The 20,210-nt window shown below is 52.6% G+C and overlaps 1 protein-coding gene across 2 annotated transcripts in view; it reads right to left on the bottom strand.

Annotated features, from left to right (window-relative positions):
• Window positions 1-15,092, bottom strand: part of GABRA3 (gamma-aminobutyric acid type A receptor subunit alpha3) — a 68,578-nt gene extending 53,486 nt beyond the window's left edge. Inside the window, exons 1-3 of one of the 2 annotated variants that reach the window (XM_053955577.1) lie at window positions 15,073-15,092; window positions 5,831-5,958; window positions 1,478-1,599 (exon numbers count right to left, since the gene is read on the bottom strand). In XM_053955577.1, the coding sequence (XP_053811552.1) occupies window positions 1,478-1,599; window positions 5,831-5,919 (211 nt within the window). In that variant the 5' untranslated portion in view covers window positions 5,920-5,958; window positions 15,073-15,092. Of the gene's footprint in view, window positions 1-1,477; window positions 1,600-5,830; window positions 5,959-14,806; window positions 14,881-15,072 lie in introns of those variants that run through there. The other variant, XM_053955575.1, reaches the window with a different exon arrangement.
• Between the last annotated feature and the right edge of the window lie 5,118 nt (window positions 15,093-20,210).

The raw sequence follows: 20,210 nt of genomic DNA on the forward strand, positions 1-20,210 counted from the left end.
GCAGAGGTGAGGATGCTGGCTGGAAAAGCCCTTCCTCCCCAGGTTTGGCATGGTCTCAAAGGGCAGCTGCAGGGCAGAGGGCTGTGGCACAGAGCTGGACACGGGGCTGGGAGGAGGCAGGGCTGCTCTGGGGAAGGGAAGTGACATTCCAGGAGATCCCATCAGCATGCGAGAGCTCGGGAAAGCAGCTCTTGGCAGCAGGACCTTCAGGAAATGGGACAGCACGTGGTGACTCCAGCTCAGGGTGGAAAGCACACCTCTGGTGAGCAGGAGAGCTCAGAGCAGTGCAGGGACATCCCCTCAGCAGCCCCAGGGACACACAGCTGTCAGCTCCTGAGAGGGGCCAGCTCTGCCACAGCAGCAGCACACCAGGAAACCACCCTGGCCCACATCTCCCTAATCTCACATCTGTCTCCCCCACACATCTCCCTGTTTCTTCTGCCCCCTGAGATCATGCTGACTGAAGCTGTAGGCATTCGGTGGGAAGGTGACTGCCATGGTTTTTCCTTCTGAAGCACCTCAGACAAGCGTAGGAGCTTGCAGAGAAGCTCTGCAGCAGCAGCAATGTTGGCAGCAGCGTCGAAGGCAGCTCAGGAGGCAGCAGGGCCTGGGTGAGTGCCCGGTGCCCAGAGCAGCACGGGGGGAGAGCTTGCCAGGTGACAGCTGCATAGGAAATAACTGAGAAGATGTGGAGATAGAGGCTCTGTAGCAAAGCAAACTGACTAAAAAGCAACATCAACATGAGCTGAAGGTTCTGCAAACTGGTGCTATAGAGCCACAGAATCGTTCAGCTTGGAAAAGGTCATCAAGTCCCACTGTGCAGCCAGCACCACCACCATGTTCAGCACTAAGCCATGTCCTCAAGTGCCACACCAACACTTTCAGGGATACCATTTCCCAGAGAACCTTTTCCAGTGCTTTACAACCCTTTCTGTGAAAAGTTTTTCCTTACATCTAATCTAAACCTCCCCTGGTGCAACTTGAGGCCATCTCCTCTTGTCCTGTCATTTGTTTCCTTGGAGAACAGACTGACCCACACCTGGCTCCAACCTTCTTTCAGGGAGCTGGAGAAAGTGAGAACATCTCCCCATTTCTCCAGGCTGAGCTCCCCCGGCTGCTCCTCATCAGAGTTGTGCTCCAGATCTCTTCTCTGGACACACTCCGGCCCCTCAATGAACGTATCAGCATTTCTGAAAGGGAATTGCTTTTCCTGCCTCTAAAATAGCAGGAATAGGCTCACCCACAGCTGCTCCATCTGCAGGCCTGTCCTTGCCCTGTCACAGGCCACCCTGGGGCTCACACCTCTCAGCCCACGAGATACCCAACAACCAAACAGCCTCAAAACGGGCAAACAGCCTCAAACTGAGCCTGGCACCGAGCAGCCTCCCCACCTGAGCAGAGCAGCAGAGCTGTTCAAAAGCCACCCGTGCTGCGTGTCCCTGCTAAAGCCACGCAGCTGCAGGCAGCTCCCACTGACCTCCCAGCCCCGGCCGCAGGCGGTTGTCGTAGCCGTCCAGGAGCCTGTCCAGGATGCGAGTGAAAATGGTGATGTTGTCCTTGCTGTCATCCACGACGTCCGAGACGTGCTTCTGAGAGAGCCTGGCACGGGGAGCGAGGGAAAAAAAACAGGAGAGAGGTTAGAAGGGAAATCTACAGCGTGCATGCTGCCAGAGCTACAGGGAGGGAGGGGCCTGAAGTGCAGGGTGGGACTCGGATTTTGATAAAGTCACCACAGGGCATTTCTGATCAACTCCCCTCTGTCCTCACAGAGCTCCCCACTGTCCCCTCCCCAGCGCTCAGAGACTGCAGCACCACGGTGTCGCCCTGGTTATCAAGAGTTTTCTAAAGCCTTCTGAGTTTACACTCTTGTAGAGAACTTTCCCACACAACTTTCTGTAAACAACCTATTGTTTTGCATTCTTTCACAGAGGCGGAGAAATTTGATGTACAGGTAGTTTGTCCAGTGTCCTTGGAGAGGTGGCACGTTCACCCTCCAATCCACTGGCACCTTTTGAGAACTATAAAAGATTGGAGTCAGAGAAAATAAATGAGTCTCTTCATCGTGACCAAAGCTGTGGTGCGTCGTTTTTGCTTGTGTCATCTGGTGACACCACGGGGAGTGCTTTAGGAGCCCTATTTTAACAGGAATGCCCCAGTATCCCTTGCCTGCCCCTAAAAACGGGCATTTGCTGAGCAGAGGCTGTGGGAAGCTCAGTTATTGAAGTGCCACTATCTCCTTACAGGCAGCATGGAGGAGGTGACACCAGGTATTCGGCAGATTGAGGCATTTCAAAGATCTCTGCCCCAGGGAAGAGGGAAGACAGAAAAGTAAGGATTCAGTAAACAGGCTTAAAGCCTCATCATTAAAACACTTAGTGAACCATCTCTGCATTCTGCTGAACTTTCCCTGTTTATAAAAACAAATGAGTTTCCACATTCCCATCTCTGCTCAACACAAGAAGACTACAAGCCCCCAAACAAGATGATTTCTTCAGAACACATTCTGCCCCAGGTGGAATAAAACAAGGAGTAAATTCCTCTAAAAAAGCACATCTCACTGAAGAAAATCTTCAATGCAGTTTTGCAAACACAAGGGGCTCAAGTAATACATTTGCATTTTGTGTCTCCCTTTCAATCAAGAGAAAAGGAGGTTGTGAGTCCTTCTGGAACCACCTGCCTCTAAAAGAGATTTCAGATGACACAGAGCAGCAGTGCTGTGGCTTCAAGCACAGCTTTCCCCAGCAGAAATAGCTGTTAGGACCAAAACAAATGGAAAGGCAGAAGATTAAGTAACGGAAAACAAAAAGAAAAATCTATAGAGATGAAGAGTTTTCAAGGAAGATGGAAGAGGAAATAACAGAGAGACAAATGAGGCAAAAAAAAAAAAAAAAAAAAAAAAATTAAGAGGCACAAAGAGGCAGCAAGGTGGCTGAGGAAGCCCAGCCAGGCAGGGGAAAAAAGGCTGCTGAAGCAGAGGGATGCTCAGCAGCAGCTACAGGAGCCCCCTGGGAGCAGGGAAGCTCTGACTGGCAAATTGGCACTAAATGGAGAGGTGAATAAGTGGGGAGCACTGGCCAGAGGAAGACCACGAATGCCACAGACCAGAGCTGGTGGACATGCAAGTCATGGTTCCAATTACCAAGGGCAGCACCTATGACCATCAGAAATGTAATCCTGGGGGAAGAAAAGCCCCTAAATTGTCATTTTCTAACATTTCTGCCCCTTTCCTTCCCATCCCAGCCTTATGTCCTTTGATGTGTAGCAGCCACTGCTTTCAGCATGCATCATGAAGTAACAGGGGGGAAAAAAATAATAAAACCAACAAAAAACTACAGAAAAATGAATATTATTTAAGGAGTTCAAAGCTTAATCCTATTGCATCCCATCTGGTCAGACTGGCTACCCCTGACACTGCTGGTGCACCTGTAAATACACTGTCAAGTGTCAGTAAGGTGACAAGTACCAGAGCTGGCTTGGAGCTCTCTATCAAAGTGTTCCCCCAACAGAAAACCCAGATTCTGCAAGATAAAAGAAGGGCAAGGAGTATTTCCTAGCAAAAGAGGAAAAATTGAGAGCAGGGCATGGGTACTTTTAGAGTCAGGCTGAATCAATACTATTTGGAATGCTGCAGTTAATTGAAATATTCCCTTTTGGGCAATTCTGACATTAATTTTCATTGGCTTCATTGACCAAACAATCTGGGAAATTTCCTTTCAAGTGCCTGAGGTCTGCTTCTACAGGGGCACATCCCACCTCTCACAGGACCACTTGGCCTCTGTTTTTTAGCAAAGCAGCACCTGGAGGAGTGGTCAAGCCAAGAAGCTGAGCCTCCAGGAACACAAGAAGGATAACACAGTGCTGAAATCACAGTTCCCATAGGGTGAAGCATGGTTGGGATAACACCTGACCCAGCCCTAATGCAACCTGCCAGACCCAAACCTCAAAACAAGTCTGACACTACAAACTGCATCACCTCCGAGGTTTCCAGCTGAATCCAAATGCTGGTTTTGGCTTTTCATCTGGACTTGAACTCCCTGCAGGTAAGAAGAGTTTTGAGAAATTTAACAAATGCCTGCAGTAATTAGTGGGGTTTCAATTGTACCAGCTTTCAATGGATGTCATGGTTAAAAGCAATCTGTCCCAGTGTCTGCTGATGAGTATATAACCATCTATAACTTATGAATAGCTAGCATGCTCATGAAAAGCTCATTCATTAATGTTTTATAAGCTATCTTTAAAAATTACCCATAATATAAAGAGCTAGAGGACGGATTTTTGTGAAGGAACTCCTGGTGGAGGCTCAGCCGTGATGGGAGAAATGAGTTTACAAATTTCAAAGCTGTTTTACTTAGCCTGACATTTGAGGGTTTGACTTCAATGTGAGCAGTGTGGGATTCGCTCGGGAGGTGCTGGGGGAAGAGAGGCGTAGGTGCAGGCAGGGGAGAGCCAGCAGCACCTCTGCCTGGCACCTGATTTGGGCTAATAATTCCTTTCCCAGGAAAGCTCTGAGCTGCCTCACCTCACCTCAACATAAAGTTAAAGCTGCTCTTTAGCAAGGCATGTGCAGGATCAAGGTTTTAAAATAATTAAAATCCTCTAGGCAGGAAGGACGGAGGTTTACAGCAAATTTAATTAGGATAGGCTTGAGGAAAAGTCATTGCCTTGCCACCTGTGCACAGGCTCTCTGGGGAGCTGTGCCACATCAGCACAGGGGTCCCCTCGCACACAATTTGGGAAGCAAATCCTCCTGGGGAGCAGTACTGTGAGCGATCCCTGCGTGGCAGGAGGCGAGGGAGCAGCGGCTCCGGTGAGTGCAGGCTGGGGAGGAAGAGGCAGCGGTGAGGAAGGCAGAGCTGCAGGCACGGGGCATGGGCACACCACGGGGTGAGAGGCCAGGGCTGACCGTGCCCATGCAGCAGGGCAGGGTCAGCACTCACAGGGCAAGGCAAGCTGCAAAGTCAAATCCAAGCAGAACAGGGCGGGAGGGGCAGCACCGACATCTTTTCATGCACGAAGATCCTTGATCCCTTCTGGACTTGTAACTCAGCAGACAGCATTTCAGTGTCCATATCTGGCACTCTAAGGGCTTTTCTAAATGTTTTACAGAAGTCATGTGTTATTTGCCTTTCTCTCCCTCTGTGCAGAGCTCCTCCCTCCCCACATCTCCGTCCTCCTTCCTCGAAGGGCTCCCCGAGCTCACCCAGCAAAGGCTCTGGCGGGATGCAGTCACGGACTAACAGGCTTTCATCTCCTCCAGACAGCTTCCAGAGGCTGGGAAGGGGAGGCTGGCAGCAGCATTCTCCTTGCCAGGACAGCCAGAGCCTGCACACCCAGGCACAGGAGAGCAGCAAGCCCAGCCAGGGTGGCAGAGAACCCTGGTGCTGCAGCAGGTCAGGTGTGCTGCCCGTGGGTCATTACACCATTAACAGCCAAACAGATGAAGCAGATTGATTTTCTGTTCTTTAAAATACTATTAAAATATTAAATGGGGTGGGGGGAATCTCTCTTCCAGGTTAAAACTGAGGCAAAGCAGAGTCTTTGCCCAGAATGAATTGTGCAGAGGCCAAATCTGAAAATAGGTTTGGTTGCAAGAAACGCTGACAACTGATCTCAGTGAGAGCACCTCAAATAATGCCAGTGTCAGCCACGTTAGGGACTGAACAGCCCCTGGGTGAAAGGCATGGGGATGGGGACAAGGGGAGGGTCAAACACAGCAGAGACCCTTTAGTGCTTTGCCCTGGCCTGCTTCATACACATACTGACCCCGGGATATTTAAGTTCAGTAAGAGGACTGCAGCCTTGGCCAACAGCTCAGCACTCACCACCTTACCCAGCAACAGCAGGGAGAGCCAGAAGCAGGACCAGGACTCCAAGGCTGAGGAGGGAGAAGGGGCCCATTCCCGGGAGCCTCGGCGCCATGGTGTCAGCGTGCAGCCACTGCAAAACAAGCCTCCAAACCTGCCAGGGAGGGACAGAGGGGAATGACAGGAGAGAAAAGGGATTTCAGTTACTAGGGGAAAGCAAACAGTTCTGTTTTTCATGTTGAGCAGCCGTCAGCTTGTCTGGGGTCCTGCATTTGAAATCTCAGCATCCTGGCCTGGAGCACTGCTGGCCCTGGGCAAGCTGCATCACAGTAGAGCCAAGCAGGTACACACACAAAACCCTCACCCCACCCTCACAGCAGACCCTGCAGCTCCCCAGGTGCTTCAGCAGCAAATGCAAAGCTCACTTCCCAAAGTAACCACACTGGCTCTTCCTCCACCTCACCCTGCAGGCTCAGTCACAACCTGCCCCTTGCAGCAGTCCCCAGCTCACCTGGCACCTCTGCTACCTCAGTAACATCCACACAGCAGAACTATTTGTGAAGTCTCAAGACCGATTTTTTTTTTCCCCAACATCTTTTTCTAGACAGTTAAACCCTCATTTAATTCTGGTAATGGCACTGCCAGAAATTATTATGAAGTTTGACCACAGAGGCCCAAGGTGGTGGGAGCACTCGACGATACGACACTTGGTGTGCTCAGAGTTTTCATTAATGCTCAGTTTTACTTTTATTGTGATGTTATTGCACATTTAACTGCCTTCTCCTTTTATGTATCTCATTATGTTGATGCACCTTGGAGCAGCACTGCCAAGCAGCAGCCTGGATAAATACAGCTTGTCGTGACATCTCCCCCTCGCAACGCTCCCTGTCTGGCACCCAGGGGGTTCAGCCAGCCCCACTCTGAGCCCCCAGAGCCAGCAGTGAAGGCTCCAGTCAATCACAGCAGGCAGAAACCAGGGCAAGGTGCTGGTGCCAGCCAAATGTGACCCCTGGATTTCTCCACTCAAGGCTGCAGAGCCTCGGGCAGCTCCCCCCAGCACTGAAGGAGCTGCACAGCCAAACCTCAGCAGCTGGGTGGCAATTCTGGCCCAGGATGAAAGGGGCAGGGGAACTATCTGCAGGGAGCAGGGGTTTCTGCACAGGGATGTGGGAGAGGAGAACTCCCAGCAGAAATCCCGTGTTTCCAGCAGCATGGAAACACCAGGAGATCACACATGTCCTCAGCGTGCACCTGGCTACCCCTGCCCCTGCAAGAGGAGAGCACAAGGCCAGGCTGGGCCGTGGGTTTTATCACGATTCTGCATTTGCTGGTCTCCCCACAGCAATGGGGCCCTAGAGTCTCCCTGGAGGCTGTGCCTGATCCTTGTTTTCTAGCTCCAGGCAGGCAGAAGGTAAGAGCCAGACACCACCAGCCCTTACCAGCCACCTCAGCTTTTGTTCTGCCAAGATACTCACTAACAGCAGGTACAAGGGGGGAAAAAAACAAACAAACCAACCAACCAACCAACCAACCAACCAACCCAGCATTTGGCCCTAGCTACCTTTACCTTCCTCCCCATCAGTCACATAAAGTCCTTGCAGAAATTAGTGCATTAATTAATTAATTGGTGGATTAATTTAGGCCCAGCGTGCTCAGGCTTTGTGAATCAGGATTGCACCTGAATGCCCCGTAGGGAAGCTCATGCTCACACCGAAGGAGGTGCAGGAGCCTCTGGCATGGACACACCCATGGCCCTGGTGAGAAAAGCTCTGATTTGGGATACCTCCTCTGGCTCTCCCCACTTTCCAGCTCAGAAGGGACACACAGTCTTGGAAATTCAAGTATTTGCTGATGAAGCACAAATTAACTGGCTGAACATCTGCTCTGTGGGAAATTCCAATGTTTCAGGGAGACTTCGTTCCAAATCACAACAAGGACAGATAAAATGTTGATTTTTCTTACAAGGCAAATCCAGAACTTCTTCAATAAGCAGCTTCTCAACAGATTTCCTTTCAACTTTTCCCTTTCATTTCATTTCAACTTGCATATTATACAATAGTATTTAATTGATTTTTTCCCCTAAGGCAATTTCAAATACTAGCCAAAAGCAAAAAAAAAAGAAAAAAAAAATTGTTGCTGTCTATCCTCTCCTCTCCCCAAAACACCACTGAAATAAACAATTTCCCATTCAACTGCTGATTTCAAAAAATGCTTTGTTTGGGCAGAATTTGCACAGCCAGCAGACTTTGACCAGGGATCCCCACACAAATGAGGACACTCTGGATTTGCAGCAGGTGCCTCCTGGCTCTGCAGGAACTGTTGTGGCTCCTGTAGAACATTTGGGACCATCTTTATCAGATTTGGTGAAACCATGGGTGGGGCAGATTATGCACCAACAGTGGAAAAGTGAAGCTAAAAAAGAATGAGCACTAGAAAATGGAGGAAGAAGGTATTTTGGAGGGTCAGGAACAGTGACAAAACCCAGAACACCTTCCACGTGGGTGTGTCCTGTCTGTGCCAAGAACAACTGCATTTTCACCAAACCTTGTTCATAGAGTTTTCCTTCAAGATTATACAGAGATGAAGGTTAATCTCCTACTTTGGATACTTCTGATGAGGAAGATGCTAGCCAAGGACAACAGGGGTGCTCGAATTAAGTCAAATTTGTGCTTAAATCTCATCTGAAGCATCAGAACCAGCTCTACATACCTGCACTGGGGGCAAAATCTGTTTTCACTACTTGCCCAAGCAGACATTTTGCCAGTCACGTCTCAGTTTGTTCACACTGAGAGCATCCCCAAAATGGGGCTTTGCTATGGCTGCACTCAGGGACTCGGGGAGGACAACACAGCATGGAAAACAGCTTGGCACTGTTTCCTACCACTTCCCATTGGTTCGTGCATTGTGTTTTTCTTGGGGAGCTGGACAGAAGAGTCTGCAGGGCGTTTTCCTCGTTCTGTGGCTACTTCACACTCGGAGATGGATTGAGAAGCAGAGCCAGTCCTGCTCATCACCCTGCTGCCAAGCAGGAAACGTGCTGGAAAATACGAGGAGGCTTTTGCAGAGGAGATTTCACCATTCAGACAGTCTGGGGGATCACCCAAAGCTCCCCAGAGCCAGATCCTAGTGTGGTTCCCGTGGCACAGCAGCTCTCAGCATCACTTCTCCCCTTTCCTGGGGCTCTTGCAAGCCCAGCCACAGGCACACACAAGAACCAGCTGGTGCAAGTGCTTCAGAAGCCCAACAGCTTCTACTGGCCACACAGCCTCCCTAATAAAATCAGTTTGTAAAACAACTCTCGAGGTTTCAACAGCCCAGTAACTGAGCTCCTCAGATTTTAGCACGCAAGAGAAACTCTTGGAGAGGGTGCTGATGGCAGAGCAGGCGAAGGGGTCCCTCGGTGCACAGGGAAGGGATGGGAACACCCACGAGAGTGCCTCAGGAAACGCAGCACTGGAGCTCCTCCAGCCGTGCTGGGGCTGTCCTCGTGCTAGGCTATTCAGCTGTCACTTCCCACTCAGGAAAGCTCTGAATCAGCCAACGCCTTGATCTGAATACCTGCAGGGATCCCTGATCCTCGGGAAGGGGAGGGAGGATGCAGGCAACGTGCGTTTAACTGCATGTAACCAAGCGAGGCTTTAGGAATGTTAATTGGCTGTTACCAGCCTCAAAGAAGGGAAAAAAAGCCAAATCTCTTACTAGGACTTGCTGAAAGGAAAACTGAACCGTGTCCATGAAGAAAGAAGTGCAGAATGCCAACATTTTCAAGCTCAGAAAAGAGTGGTACAACTCTTCAGACCGACCCCTCTTCCATGTAAGTTAAAGAACATCTTCCCCAGAGCTTCTGGCTCTCCTCTGTGTCTGAGCAAGATGGAGTCTGGAGGGATGGTGTGTGTTCAGAGCAGCCCTGCACTTCTTCCTTCCTCCATCTGTCCACATCTCTCTCCTTAATGGCACAGTTAGCAAATGCACTCAGCACTAATTGTGCAGTTGCTGGTAACCTCCACAGCTGAATCCAATGCAGATTTCCTAAGGAGCCCTGCTGACATCCTGCAGCTGGGATCCAGTGATACTTGAAGTTCACAACACATGGAATTTGGCAGGTGTCTTTATAAGCACACACCTAAGGGCTTCACAAACATCCCCACTCCTCTCCAAGACAATCTGTCCAATCTCCAGAGCATCGTAGCACAACAGCACTCCAGGGAAATACAGTCTTCCTGTTGGACGTGCTGTGAACAAGGAATTGGAAAAGCTTCCTTCCTTCCTTTCCTCATGACAGCGACATGCTCCAGCCCCTGCTCCCACTGAAGTGGGTTTGGGAACCAAAAAAAGTGCTGGAAACTTCCAAATCAGCGAGGTACTCTAGTAGCTATGCCAACATTGGGTATCTCCTGACTTGGCACGCTGAGCCTGATCTTCCCAGAAAACCTTTTTCTAGAAACCATTAAATATTCTGAAGTGCCTTCCTAGGAAAGAGTGATTAGCACAGGCTTACTGCTGACAAGGGAGAGACACAGAACTTTGGAGGTGGAAACGGAAAGATAAAATTGCAAAAAACGTGAGAGAACGGCCAGAGAGGGGAATACTGCAAGCACCAGAAAAGAAAAGAAGGCAGAAGAGGCCCATAAGCCCACCTGGGCACGTTTGTGAGAGTCACATGAGTATCTCACCCGAATTACTGCCTCCTGGGAAGATGCACAGCCAGGGGAACCATCTGATTCACTCAGCAATAGTCTCACCATGCAGACAGCATTCAGAAACCAGCCCAAAGGACAAATTTGCCCCAGCACTGCACCCAGAGATGCTGTCCACCTGTGGTGTAATTGGATCAGCATCCCCCCCCTGCCACTCATGGACACCAGTGGCATCAGCTGGAGGGGTGCAGAGCACTGACAGCTCCCACTCAGCCCCCAGGACCTGCAGCAGCTGCACATCTTTTGTCAAGTCAGGTATCTCAGGGAGGGCTGTGCAGTGAGGAGCTGATGCTGGGAGCCAGCTGGAAATCAGACTGGGAAGGAGAGGCAGCCTCAGCCCAAAAGCCCAGATCAAAGCACTTCTGTGCAGGAAGAAGAGGGTGATCCAGACCCTGGTGGTGTCAAGCACCATCTGCCCACCTGCACGGCAGCACAGCCAAGCACAGCGCTCTAGGTGACCTCACAACACCTGCATATTTACCCCCAAATTCAGGAGCGCTTGCACAGCACAAGAAGCTCATTAAAGCCCTTCCTCATTGCACTGGAGGCTCTCCAAAACAGGTCCCAGGCAGCAGGAGAGGTTCTTCAACACCCCTCAAGGACTGCGGAATCATCCAGCCTGCACGGGCTGGGCTCTGTCCAGCTGTCCCTGACCCTGTGAGAGCACACCAGGCTTCTGGTGACCACTGCTGTGCCTCTCTAATGCTTCTTTGAGCAAAGCTCCAAGCTCTCTCTGCAGAGACAGCAGCCAGCAAGTGCTCAGTGCAGCAGCAATAAACACAGGCGAGGCACACGCTGCCCTGTGTCCCTGCTGGGGAGGGTTTTCTTCAGTTCTCAATCACTCCAGCTAAAAAGGAGGGTCCCTTGGAACAAAAACATCTTTTCATTTGAGGGCAGGGGCAGCAATGAGCAGCCACAGTTCATCTGGAAGCCCGGAAACAGCTGAGCAAGGCGCTGTGGTCTTTCACAAGACCCCTGTCTCGCATCCCTTCGCTTCCCAGGTTGTTTGCATCCCTTTGTTCTGAACTGAGCTCGCTGGGACGCCCGTGTGCCGACACCCAGTCCAGCAGCCCAGCCCTGCCAGCTCCCAGCTCTACCTGCAGCAGCCAGCACAGAGCCAGGCTGCCTTTGGGAGCCTGGATCCAGCCCAGTGCTCTGCTTCCATCACCTGAGGTCGCCCGGATTTCTCCAGCTTGCCTCTAGTTCAGCGCTGTCGGGTGCTGTACAGATGCTGCTGAGGGCCAGAAGCTGCTACAGCGTTTTAGAGAAATCAGAGACCAAGAAACAGGCAGCAGCACCTCCATCCACCTGAATCCAACTTGCTGTTTGCCACCTACGTAGAGAAACAGCCCTGGCTCGCAGCGAGGGGCGCGTGGCAGAGGAACCACACAGTCCTCGACTCCTGACCATGGAAATGTTTGTGCTCACCTACCCGAGAGGCACACACTGGCTTGTCCCTGCAAACACACAGGCACTGTAGGAGCCATAAACAACCTTCCCGTGAATCTGCCACACACAGAAGGTACGAGGCACACGTGATGGTTATCAAATGTGTTGTCTGCAGCTCTGCAAGGGACGCCAGCAGAAGAAGACACCCGGAGGCAGACGCACCAGGCAAAGAAATTAAAGGTTTAGATCAACATGTAAATCTTGGGAGCAAGCCTTAAAGTGGATTTCTTCTGTAAGTTGTTCTGCTGGCAACGAAGGAAAAAGGTCTGTGCCCAACTCCCAGCCCAGCTTTAATTTTCCAAAATGAGAAGCCGCTTGGCAGTTTCTCCTCATCAAAACAAAATTAATCCAAGTATTGCATCTCTCTACTCAAAAACACATCCAGAGGGACTGTAGAGTGATTCACACCCACAACTGCTATGGGAAACCGTTTGCACTCATAGTGTAACAAGCCAACACTGATTCACCCACATAATTACAGGCAGACACTGATTCACAGCTACTGCAACTGCAGACAGACTGACTCACAATCAAAGCAACTGCAGACAGACTCGGGCTCACAATCACAACTGGAAACACAACTGTGCTGACAATATTCACAGTTCTGTGTATCTGCAATTCCATGTACCCACCAACCTCTGGAAAACTGGCCAGCCGTGCAAATGCCGCCCACCAAGCCCCGCGGTTTTTTGCTGGCGCTTTTGACCTTCGCCCCAGAGCCATCTTGCCCTCGCCGATGGAACAATCCCCACACCTCAGCAGCCTCCCTGCCCTGGCAGCCCCCCAGGAGCCCAGCACGACTGTCAAAGCCCGGCCCCAGGAGCAGACAGAGACACACGATGCACACAGGCACGGGGAGTGTGCATGGTGCAAGGCATCCCTGTACATCCTGTACCTCCCTGTACATCCACTCTGATGCCACACACGGCTGCGCTGACTCCGTGCTTCCAGAACATGAGTGAATGCAAGCCAAGTATAATACATTTAGCCCATGGGCAGAGGAGATGGCAAAAGACTCACCACTGGGCAAAAGCCTGAAAAGCTGGATTATTTACTACACTCTCTGGCTGGGTATGTAATTATGTCAGTGTTCAGCCTGGGTATTGTGCTACTTTTTGTAAACAGTTGGCAGGAATACTCGGACTGAGATGAGGGGCTGGGCTCTGTCTCCAGTGTGGAGAGAAGCAGGCTGAAGAGGACATGGTCTACTTAGACAAAAAAAAACTGAGGTGGAAGAACACATTAAGCAGGAAAAGGCGAAGGAGAAGCTGAGAGTGAAGTGGGACAGGTGGCAGTCTACAGACAAAGGGAGAAGAAAGAAGAAAGAACAGAAGGAGAAAAGCTCCATGATGCAGACTTGTGATAGGAAGCTCCAAAGCGAGGAAAAGCAGCAGTCCCCCTGTGCCGAGGGTGTCTCGCAGCAGTGCAGACAATGCATCTGTGCCTCCCCACGCGCCGGGCTCGGCTGCACGCTGAGAGCCAGGAGGAGATTCCAGGGGAAAGGACACAGCAGCCTCCAGGCGAGCGTGTGCCGAGGGCCCAGGTGCAGCCGCAATCCCTCCAGCTGCTCGGAGCTCTCTCGGAATGGAGCAGCAGGGTCAGGCTCCAGCACTCCTGCCTCTGTGCACTGCGGGGCACCCGGGCACCGCGGGCACAGGCTGAAGGGCAGGCTGGCCAAACTCCACCGAAACAGCATCACCTCAAAAGCCCTCAAAAGCCCGGGCATCCTCCAGGGCAAGGAAAAAGTTAAGAGGCAGACTAGAGAAAGGAGAAGACTTGCCTGAACCACAAGTAGCATCTTCTAGTTGTGGGCTGGTCCTGCCTCAGCACCTGCTGGTTTTCTTCTTTGCGCTCCCCAGAAGGGCACTAAGGGGATGGAGAGGTGAGGGAGCAAACCTGCTCTGCTGTTGCCATCAGAGCAACTCGGGTGAGCAGCCACTGGGAGCTGCTCTTGCCAGCCCACGGCAGCGGGAATCTCACCAGAGGGTCCTGGTTCTCTGTTGCTGTCTGGGGATGCTGCTGCATTTGCAGCCAGTCAGCAGCAGATTCGAGGGAGACACTACAGATGCAATTGGCCAGGGAAATGAACTATTTGTTCAATTGTACTTCTCTTGTCCAGGAGAGAACCATTCTGGCAGAAGGCAGAGTGAGGAACAATGGCTAAGTGTTGCAGTGGGGACCGTCTGCCACTTAATTGCATTAGGCTATTCCTTTTTAATGATCCCTATCTCAGTCCTAGTAACTCTGGGAGAAGGAGAAAAGACCTAGAGCTCCTTTCCCCTCTCCCCTCATACCAGCCTCAGAAACTGCAGCCCCCAAAACTCCTTTCCCTCCCCAGCCCAACACAGCATCTGTGCCCATTAGGCCTGGCTGCGGGATTCGGGGGGAAATTTGACTTTGCTTTACTACACCCTTCTCCCCGCTCAGCCCTTCCCCTGCATTCCCCGTCCGGCTCCAGCCAGGGGGGCTCAGGATTGTCCTCCTCCCGGCATTTCTCCCCGCAGCCGCTCTCCCCGGTCTCCAGCCAGCAGTGCCAGCCGGGCGGGCTGGATGCCCGGCGGGGAGCACCGGGGCACGGCTCCGCTCCGGACCGACACGCGCGGGAGTTGCCGCGGGAGCAGGGATGCTCCGAGCCCGCGGCCGCCCGGCCGAGCCCCCCCTTCCCTCGTCGCTCCGCCTATTGTCCGCGACCCCCAGACAATACCGGGGGGCCGGCGCGGCCCCCGGCAGCCCCATCCCATCCCATCCCGTCCCCGGCCCGGCTCCGCGCTGCCCCCCGCGTCCGTCCCCGCCGGGGATGCGCGGGGAGCCCCGGGGGAGCGGGGCCGCGCCCGCCGCCCACCCGCCCGCACTCACCGGCGCTCCGGCTGCCCCGGCGGGGGGCTCGGGGGGCGGCCGGAGCCCGCCGGGCTCCGCAGCGCTGCGCAGGGCTCCGCGCCCCAGCCCGCCGTGCCGCCCGGCCGGGGCTGCCAGTGCCGCCTGCGCGCTGCTCCGGCCGCGGCGAGCGAGGCAGACAGCGAGGGAGGGAGGGAGGGAGGGAGGGGAGCAGCATCCCCCCGCCTTCCTCCTCCTCCTCCTCCTCCTCCTCCTTCTCCCCGCGCCCCGGAGGAGGGTTTACCCACCCGCTTTGTGCCGAGCCGCCCGCCCCGCAGCGTAGGCAGCGGGGATGGGTCGCTGTCTCTTGCCCCGGTTTGGGGCCCCCTCCCCGAGCGATGGATGCTGCGGGGTCCTCCGCCCAGCCCCGGCCTCAGAGCACCGCCATCCTTTCGGCGCAGGAGGATGTGCAGAGCAGGGCTGGCTGCTCCCTACCTGTTGAAGGGGGGAGCTCCTCGAGGCGCTGATGCTCCTGCGAGGAGGTGGGCAGCACCCCAAGCTGCCTCCACGCTGCCAGGCCTGATCGAATCCCGGGTCTCCCGCCGGGACAGGGAAGTTTGGCCCACAAATTGGGATCGCCGAGGCTTATATCGCAATAAAACGATAGGCAGAGGGGAGAAAGGCGGAGAAGAGGAGAGGAGGAAGAGAGGTTAAAATGCAGCAAGGAGTAGGCAGCGAAGGCAAGGGCAGAAGCGGTCTGGAAATGCAGGGATCCCAGAGGAAGGGCTGGCCAGAGCCGGCTGGGCTCGGGGAGGTTTTGCAGAGCCACACGGCAGCGAAGCTGGGAAGGCAAAAGCTGACAGTGAGGCACACTCAAAATATATTGTCCCTGCAGAGCTCTCCCTGCTCAGCACGCAGCGCAAGGCTCAGCCGCAGTTGACTCCAAGGTACAGGACCAGCCCTCCACCTCTGAGGCCGTGGGGTAGGTGAACGGGGCATCACTGCAGGCACTGCTGACCACCCCAGAGCTCCTCTGGAAAAGACTCTTGGTTCTGAATACTTAAAATAACACGGAAACATACTTCAGGACAAGGGCCCTCAAGGCATGGGTGATTAAATCCAATTTAACTGTCAGTTCTCTGCATTGAGGTATTAGAAAATGACCCAGTTCTTGTTTCCAGGCGAAAGTTAGGGGCAGTCATGGTTCTACCTCATCCCCGCAGAACACAGCCATCCTGCCTTTGGTGAGATAGCAGTATTTATCACGACATCCCTGGATAGTAGGAAGAGAACCTCATCTCTCTTTCAAAGCCAAATTTCATCTCCCTGTGGTCTGAGGATGGTCTTTACTAATCCATGTATCCAGAGGTATCTGTAAGCAGCAGGTTAAATGCCCATAGAGTTCTGCTTTCCTCTGCTGGGCAGGGTCCACCGGCAAGACCAGAGGAGCTCACAGGACCAACATCTTGAACAAAAAACTGGTCACTGCCCCCACAATCAAAGCTGCCATGTCTTAGACCAGAGCAAGAAACATCTTTAGTGTTACTGCAACACTTGGCTCACTTACAGGAACTCCGAACCATCGCAAACCCTAATCAAGATAAGTTTCTCCAGCCCTCAACATCACATCCAGCCCCAGACAATGGAGATTAAATACTCACAGGACAATTTTGCAGTAGCATCAAGACCTTCAAGTTGTTATTTTCTGTCCTCTGAAAAATATTTTGTCTGAGCAGCAGAGTCCTAAGTTGAGAGATCTCGTGTGGACAGCCAACATTTTAATTGTCCTTAGGCTGTTCACACATGAATGACAGCACCCAGTACATGGTGTAGGGCTGCTGCCATTTAAAAAAAAGTCTGTTTCTGCATTGAATTCCTCCTGCCATAATATAAAGCATCACTCAAGAAGACAGCTGTGTGTGCACGCCAGCAGAGGAGCTTTTTGCTGGTCTCCAAAACTAGGACGAATCACAGGATCATAGGAAAACTCGAATTGGAAGAGATTTCAGGACACCAGCAGCTAATCCAGCATCCTGCTCAGGGCATGGTCAGCTAAGGAAGAGCCCTGCGAGCAACACAATTCGGCCATAGTTCTTCACACGGAATTCCTGCTTACATCCACGATTCCTCCAAGCCACGTCTTCGGTTCCTCATTTATATGCTTGTGAACGAAAGACTGTTGGCAAGGGAACAGGGAAGAGCCCAGAGGGAGTCCCAAGGCACAGCCATTCCCTCAGCTAAGAGCCCCAGGGGCCTGGCCCACCATCTTCCCACTGGGAGGTGGTGCTCCACTGGAGAATACACCAGGATGACCACGCTCAGACAGGGGACCTGGCCTACTCAAGGACATTGATGGCCTTGAGGCTGAGAGCAGAAATCGTCCTAATACTTGTTCTTCCTCTTTTCCAAACTGATTCAGCTGCTGGCATGAGCTGCCTTGGATTTGAGAAGAGGCATGAAACAGAATCAGCGAGACAGGCACATCCGGAGACAGAAGTGACTCAGGATTTTAAATGGCTCGTATTGAAGAACATTCCAGGATTTACACATTTAAGTACTGCTAACAACAGTCAGAGGCAATGAAAACCATGCTTCTCTTGAGGCCTCTTCTTCCATGAGCAACAGTCATACACAGTTCCCCAGGAGCAACATCTCTTAATCTGCCCTGAGATGCCTTCACCAAACGCTGCCTCCTGTGCTCAGAAGTCTCTGACACTGCCAGCAGCTTGAACAAGTCTTGGGCGTATGGCCCTTCGTTGGAAGAGCTTTTCCAAGAATCTAAAAATCCAGTTGAATCACTCCCCTTGCAGCCACAGCACATGCCAGGCTCTTACAAAGGTGGGGAAGAGACTAATTGGAGTCAGACAGAAAAGAGAGCACCACATGAACAGTGAGTTGCGGAGAGCAGAGCAAGAGGTGCAGCACCTAAGAAAGGCACACGTCCCAAATCAGGAGGTCTGTGGATGTACATTTTGTAACCCTTTCTGCCCCTCCAGATGTGCTGATCCACACCATAATCAGCTCACGCAAGTTCTTGGCAGAGCAGGCACCTGTGCACCACAGCAAGGTCTGCTTCCAGCTGCCAAACCATTAATCAAAATACCCACCAGTCAAAGCCCTCCTGGCGTAGAGAGGCTGTGCCAGTGATCCCAAAAATCTTCATGCCCCTCATGATTTGCTCACCCCACCTGTTAGCCCTGCAGAGACATCAAGGGAGGCTGTGGAAACCTTCCACTATCCCAGCCAGTGCTGAAAAACAACTGACCCATAAGGGAAGTGAGTGCTCCCACCATCTGGACAGTGCATGATGATGGAATTAAAGACATAAGGGATATCCAGCAGTAGCACAGGAGGGGTTTGGACAACAGGGGATGCTGTCAGGATGGAAAGAAGAGGCGTTGGCCAGGGAAGCAGGCATTAGGTAGCTTAAGAAGTCCAATTTTAGACAACCTTTTCTCTGGGGGGTATGGGTAGTGTTATCAATAGCTAGTTGTAATTGCTTTGATCTCTGCTCTATTCAGAAGTAAAGGTAACCCTCCATTAAGAGTATCAGTCTCTGTGGATATATTCATCAATTTAAGAGGCATAAAAACATCTTGTGAAACCTGTAAGCAATTATCTTTTAATGCGTCTCTCCATCATAAGGCTTTTAATTTCTTTTTTAAACTATCTAACCTCCCTGTCTCTGCCTTTACCTGCTGGAACACCTCCCTGAACTCTGGCACAGTCCAGGAGCTCATGGCTTTGAAGCAAAACCTTTCTTATGGTGATCAAGGTTAAAATGTGGCTGTCACCATATTATTGAAGAGTAATCTCTCCAAATGGAAGTACAGCAGCCTGGGAATACCTTGCTAATAATTAGCAAAGCCTTTCCCTCCCATCAGCCTGCTCAACAAGCCAGAATAAAAGTCTGCTTGCTTTTAGGTCCATGCTGCAATGCCCTTGAACAGAATGGAATTGCAGATTTGAGCCCTTCAACAGCCAAGCAGGAGGGTCCGTTCTGCAGGTGGAGGTTGGAGCAAGAGCTTGGGGATGTGCAGCAACCTCCAGCACACACAGCTCTTGGGGGCGAGTCCAGGCCACCCCCATTCTTCCCAGCCTCCACCCAAAGCCAGCATCCGAGGAAGCTGGCTGTTCTCTGCAGGGAAGGGCTGAGCCAGGGCACAGCTGACCTTCCCTGGCACTGAGAGGCAGGAGGGCAGCGTGCTGGGAGGGACAAGTCCCAGCAACACCTCCCACAGGGCCACTGGGAGGCACAGAGCCGCTCCAAGGACGAAAGATCGCCAGCACAGGGAGGGCGCTGCAGTTACAAACGACCTGCTGGGGTTCAGGCACTCGCCTTGGCATGCAGCAGCTGGCGTGTGGAGAAAACAGGAGCCAGTGCTGGGCACAGCGGAGTCCTTTGTGCCAGTCCTGTGTGAGGGGGTCCCTGCAAGCTGACATCCACTTCGGAGCCCTCTCCTGCTGCCAGGGAAAGCGGCCAGCCTGCACACAGGTGGCCAGAACAAAGATACTCTGCCTTTCCCTGGAAGCTGCTGGTCACTCACCGCCAAGGAGCACCGTGATGATGTCCTGCTTCCCAAAGAGCTGGGAGAGGAGGGCTCTTTTCCTCTACTCTTAAAGCACCCGGGGACAGCTCGACGGCTTTACAGACCAAACTCTTGTCCCACTCTCCTGGGTGTCACCTTCTGTCTCTCCATCCCCACATGGCAGCCGCCCTTTCTCCCCACCCGCCCGCTCTTTGCAACCGGAGCAGCGTCAGAGCCGCTGCTGCGGTGCTTTATTAGCCCATCTCCATGGCAACTCGCCTCCAGCTCCACTCGGAGAGACCCCCGGCTCCTCTGTGCCATAAATCAGCCACCGCCTCCCTCCTCGGTCGGACGCGGGGTCACGGCTCGCCCTGGTGCCACTGTCCCAGCCTCCCAGCCGGGGCTGCCGTTTGCCTTCTGTGGCACCACACACTCACCCCTCAAGCAAAGTCGAACATCCATCCGAAGAGGCAGCATCCGAAAGCTGGTGGTTTGGAGCCACCCATACGAACCGGCACGGAGCTGGAGCTCTGCTGCCTTTGGGCAGGGAGCAGAGAGCAGGGACAACCCCCACGATAGCCCTGGGCTGAGGGAGAAAGGCACTGCGTCCTTCCCCTTGGGAAGGCAGCTGCTGCCCCTCCTTGTCCATGGTGAAGCCCTCAAAGCCTGCCCTGAGGGGACAAAAGCCACCTAAAATGCTGTGCTCTCTCAAGAGCTGCTTGAGCCCAGCACAGCTCAAAGCAGGTGACTACAATCTGCAGGTCCTCACAAGAACTGACTTTTCCCCCACACCTTTTCCTCGTGGGAAGGGGCTACAGGACATGCTCCTTTCACCCTCTCAAACACACAGCAAAAGCTGTTCTTGCTGCTGTAACTCCCCCTCTAAACCTCAGAAAATGGAGAGAGCTTTTGCTTTG

Source organism: Vidua chalybeata, chromosome 14 (genome assembly GCF_026979565.1).
Source record: "Vidua chalybeata isolate OUT-0048 chromosome 14, bVidCha1 merged haplotype, whole genome shotgun sequence".
NCBI classification, from domain to species: Eukaryota; Metazoa; Chordata; class Aves; order Passeriformes; family Viduidae; genus Vidua; species Vidua chalybeata.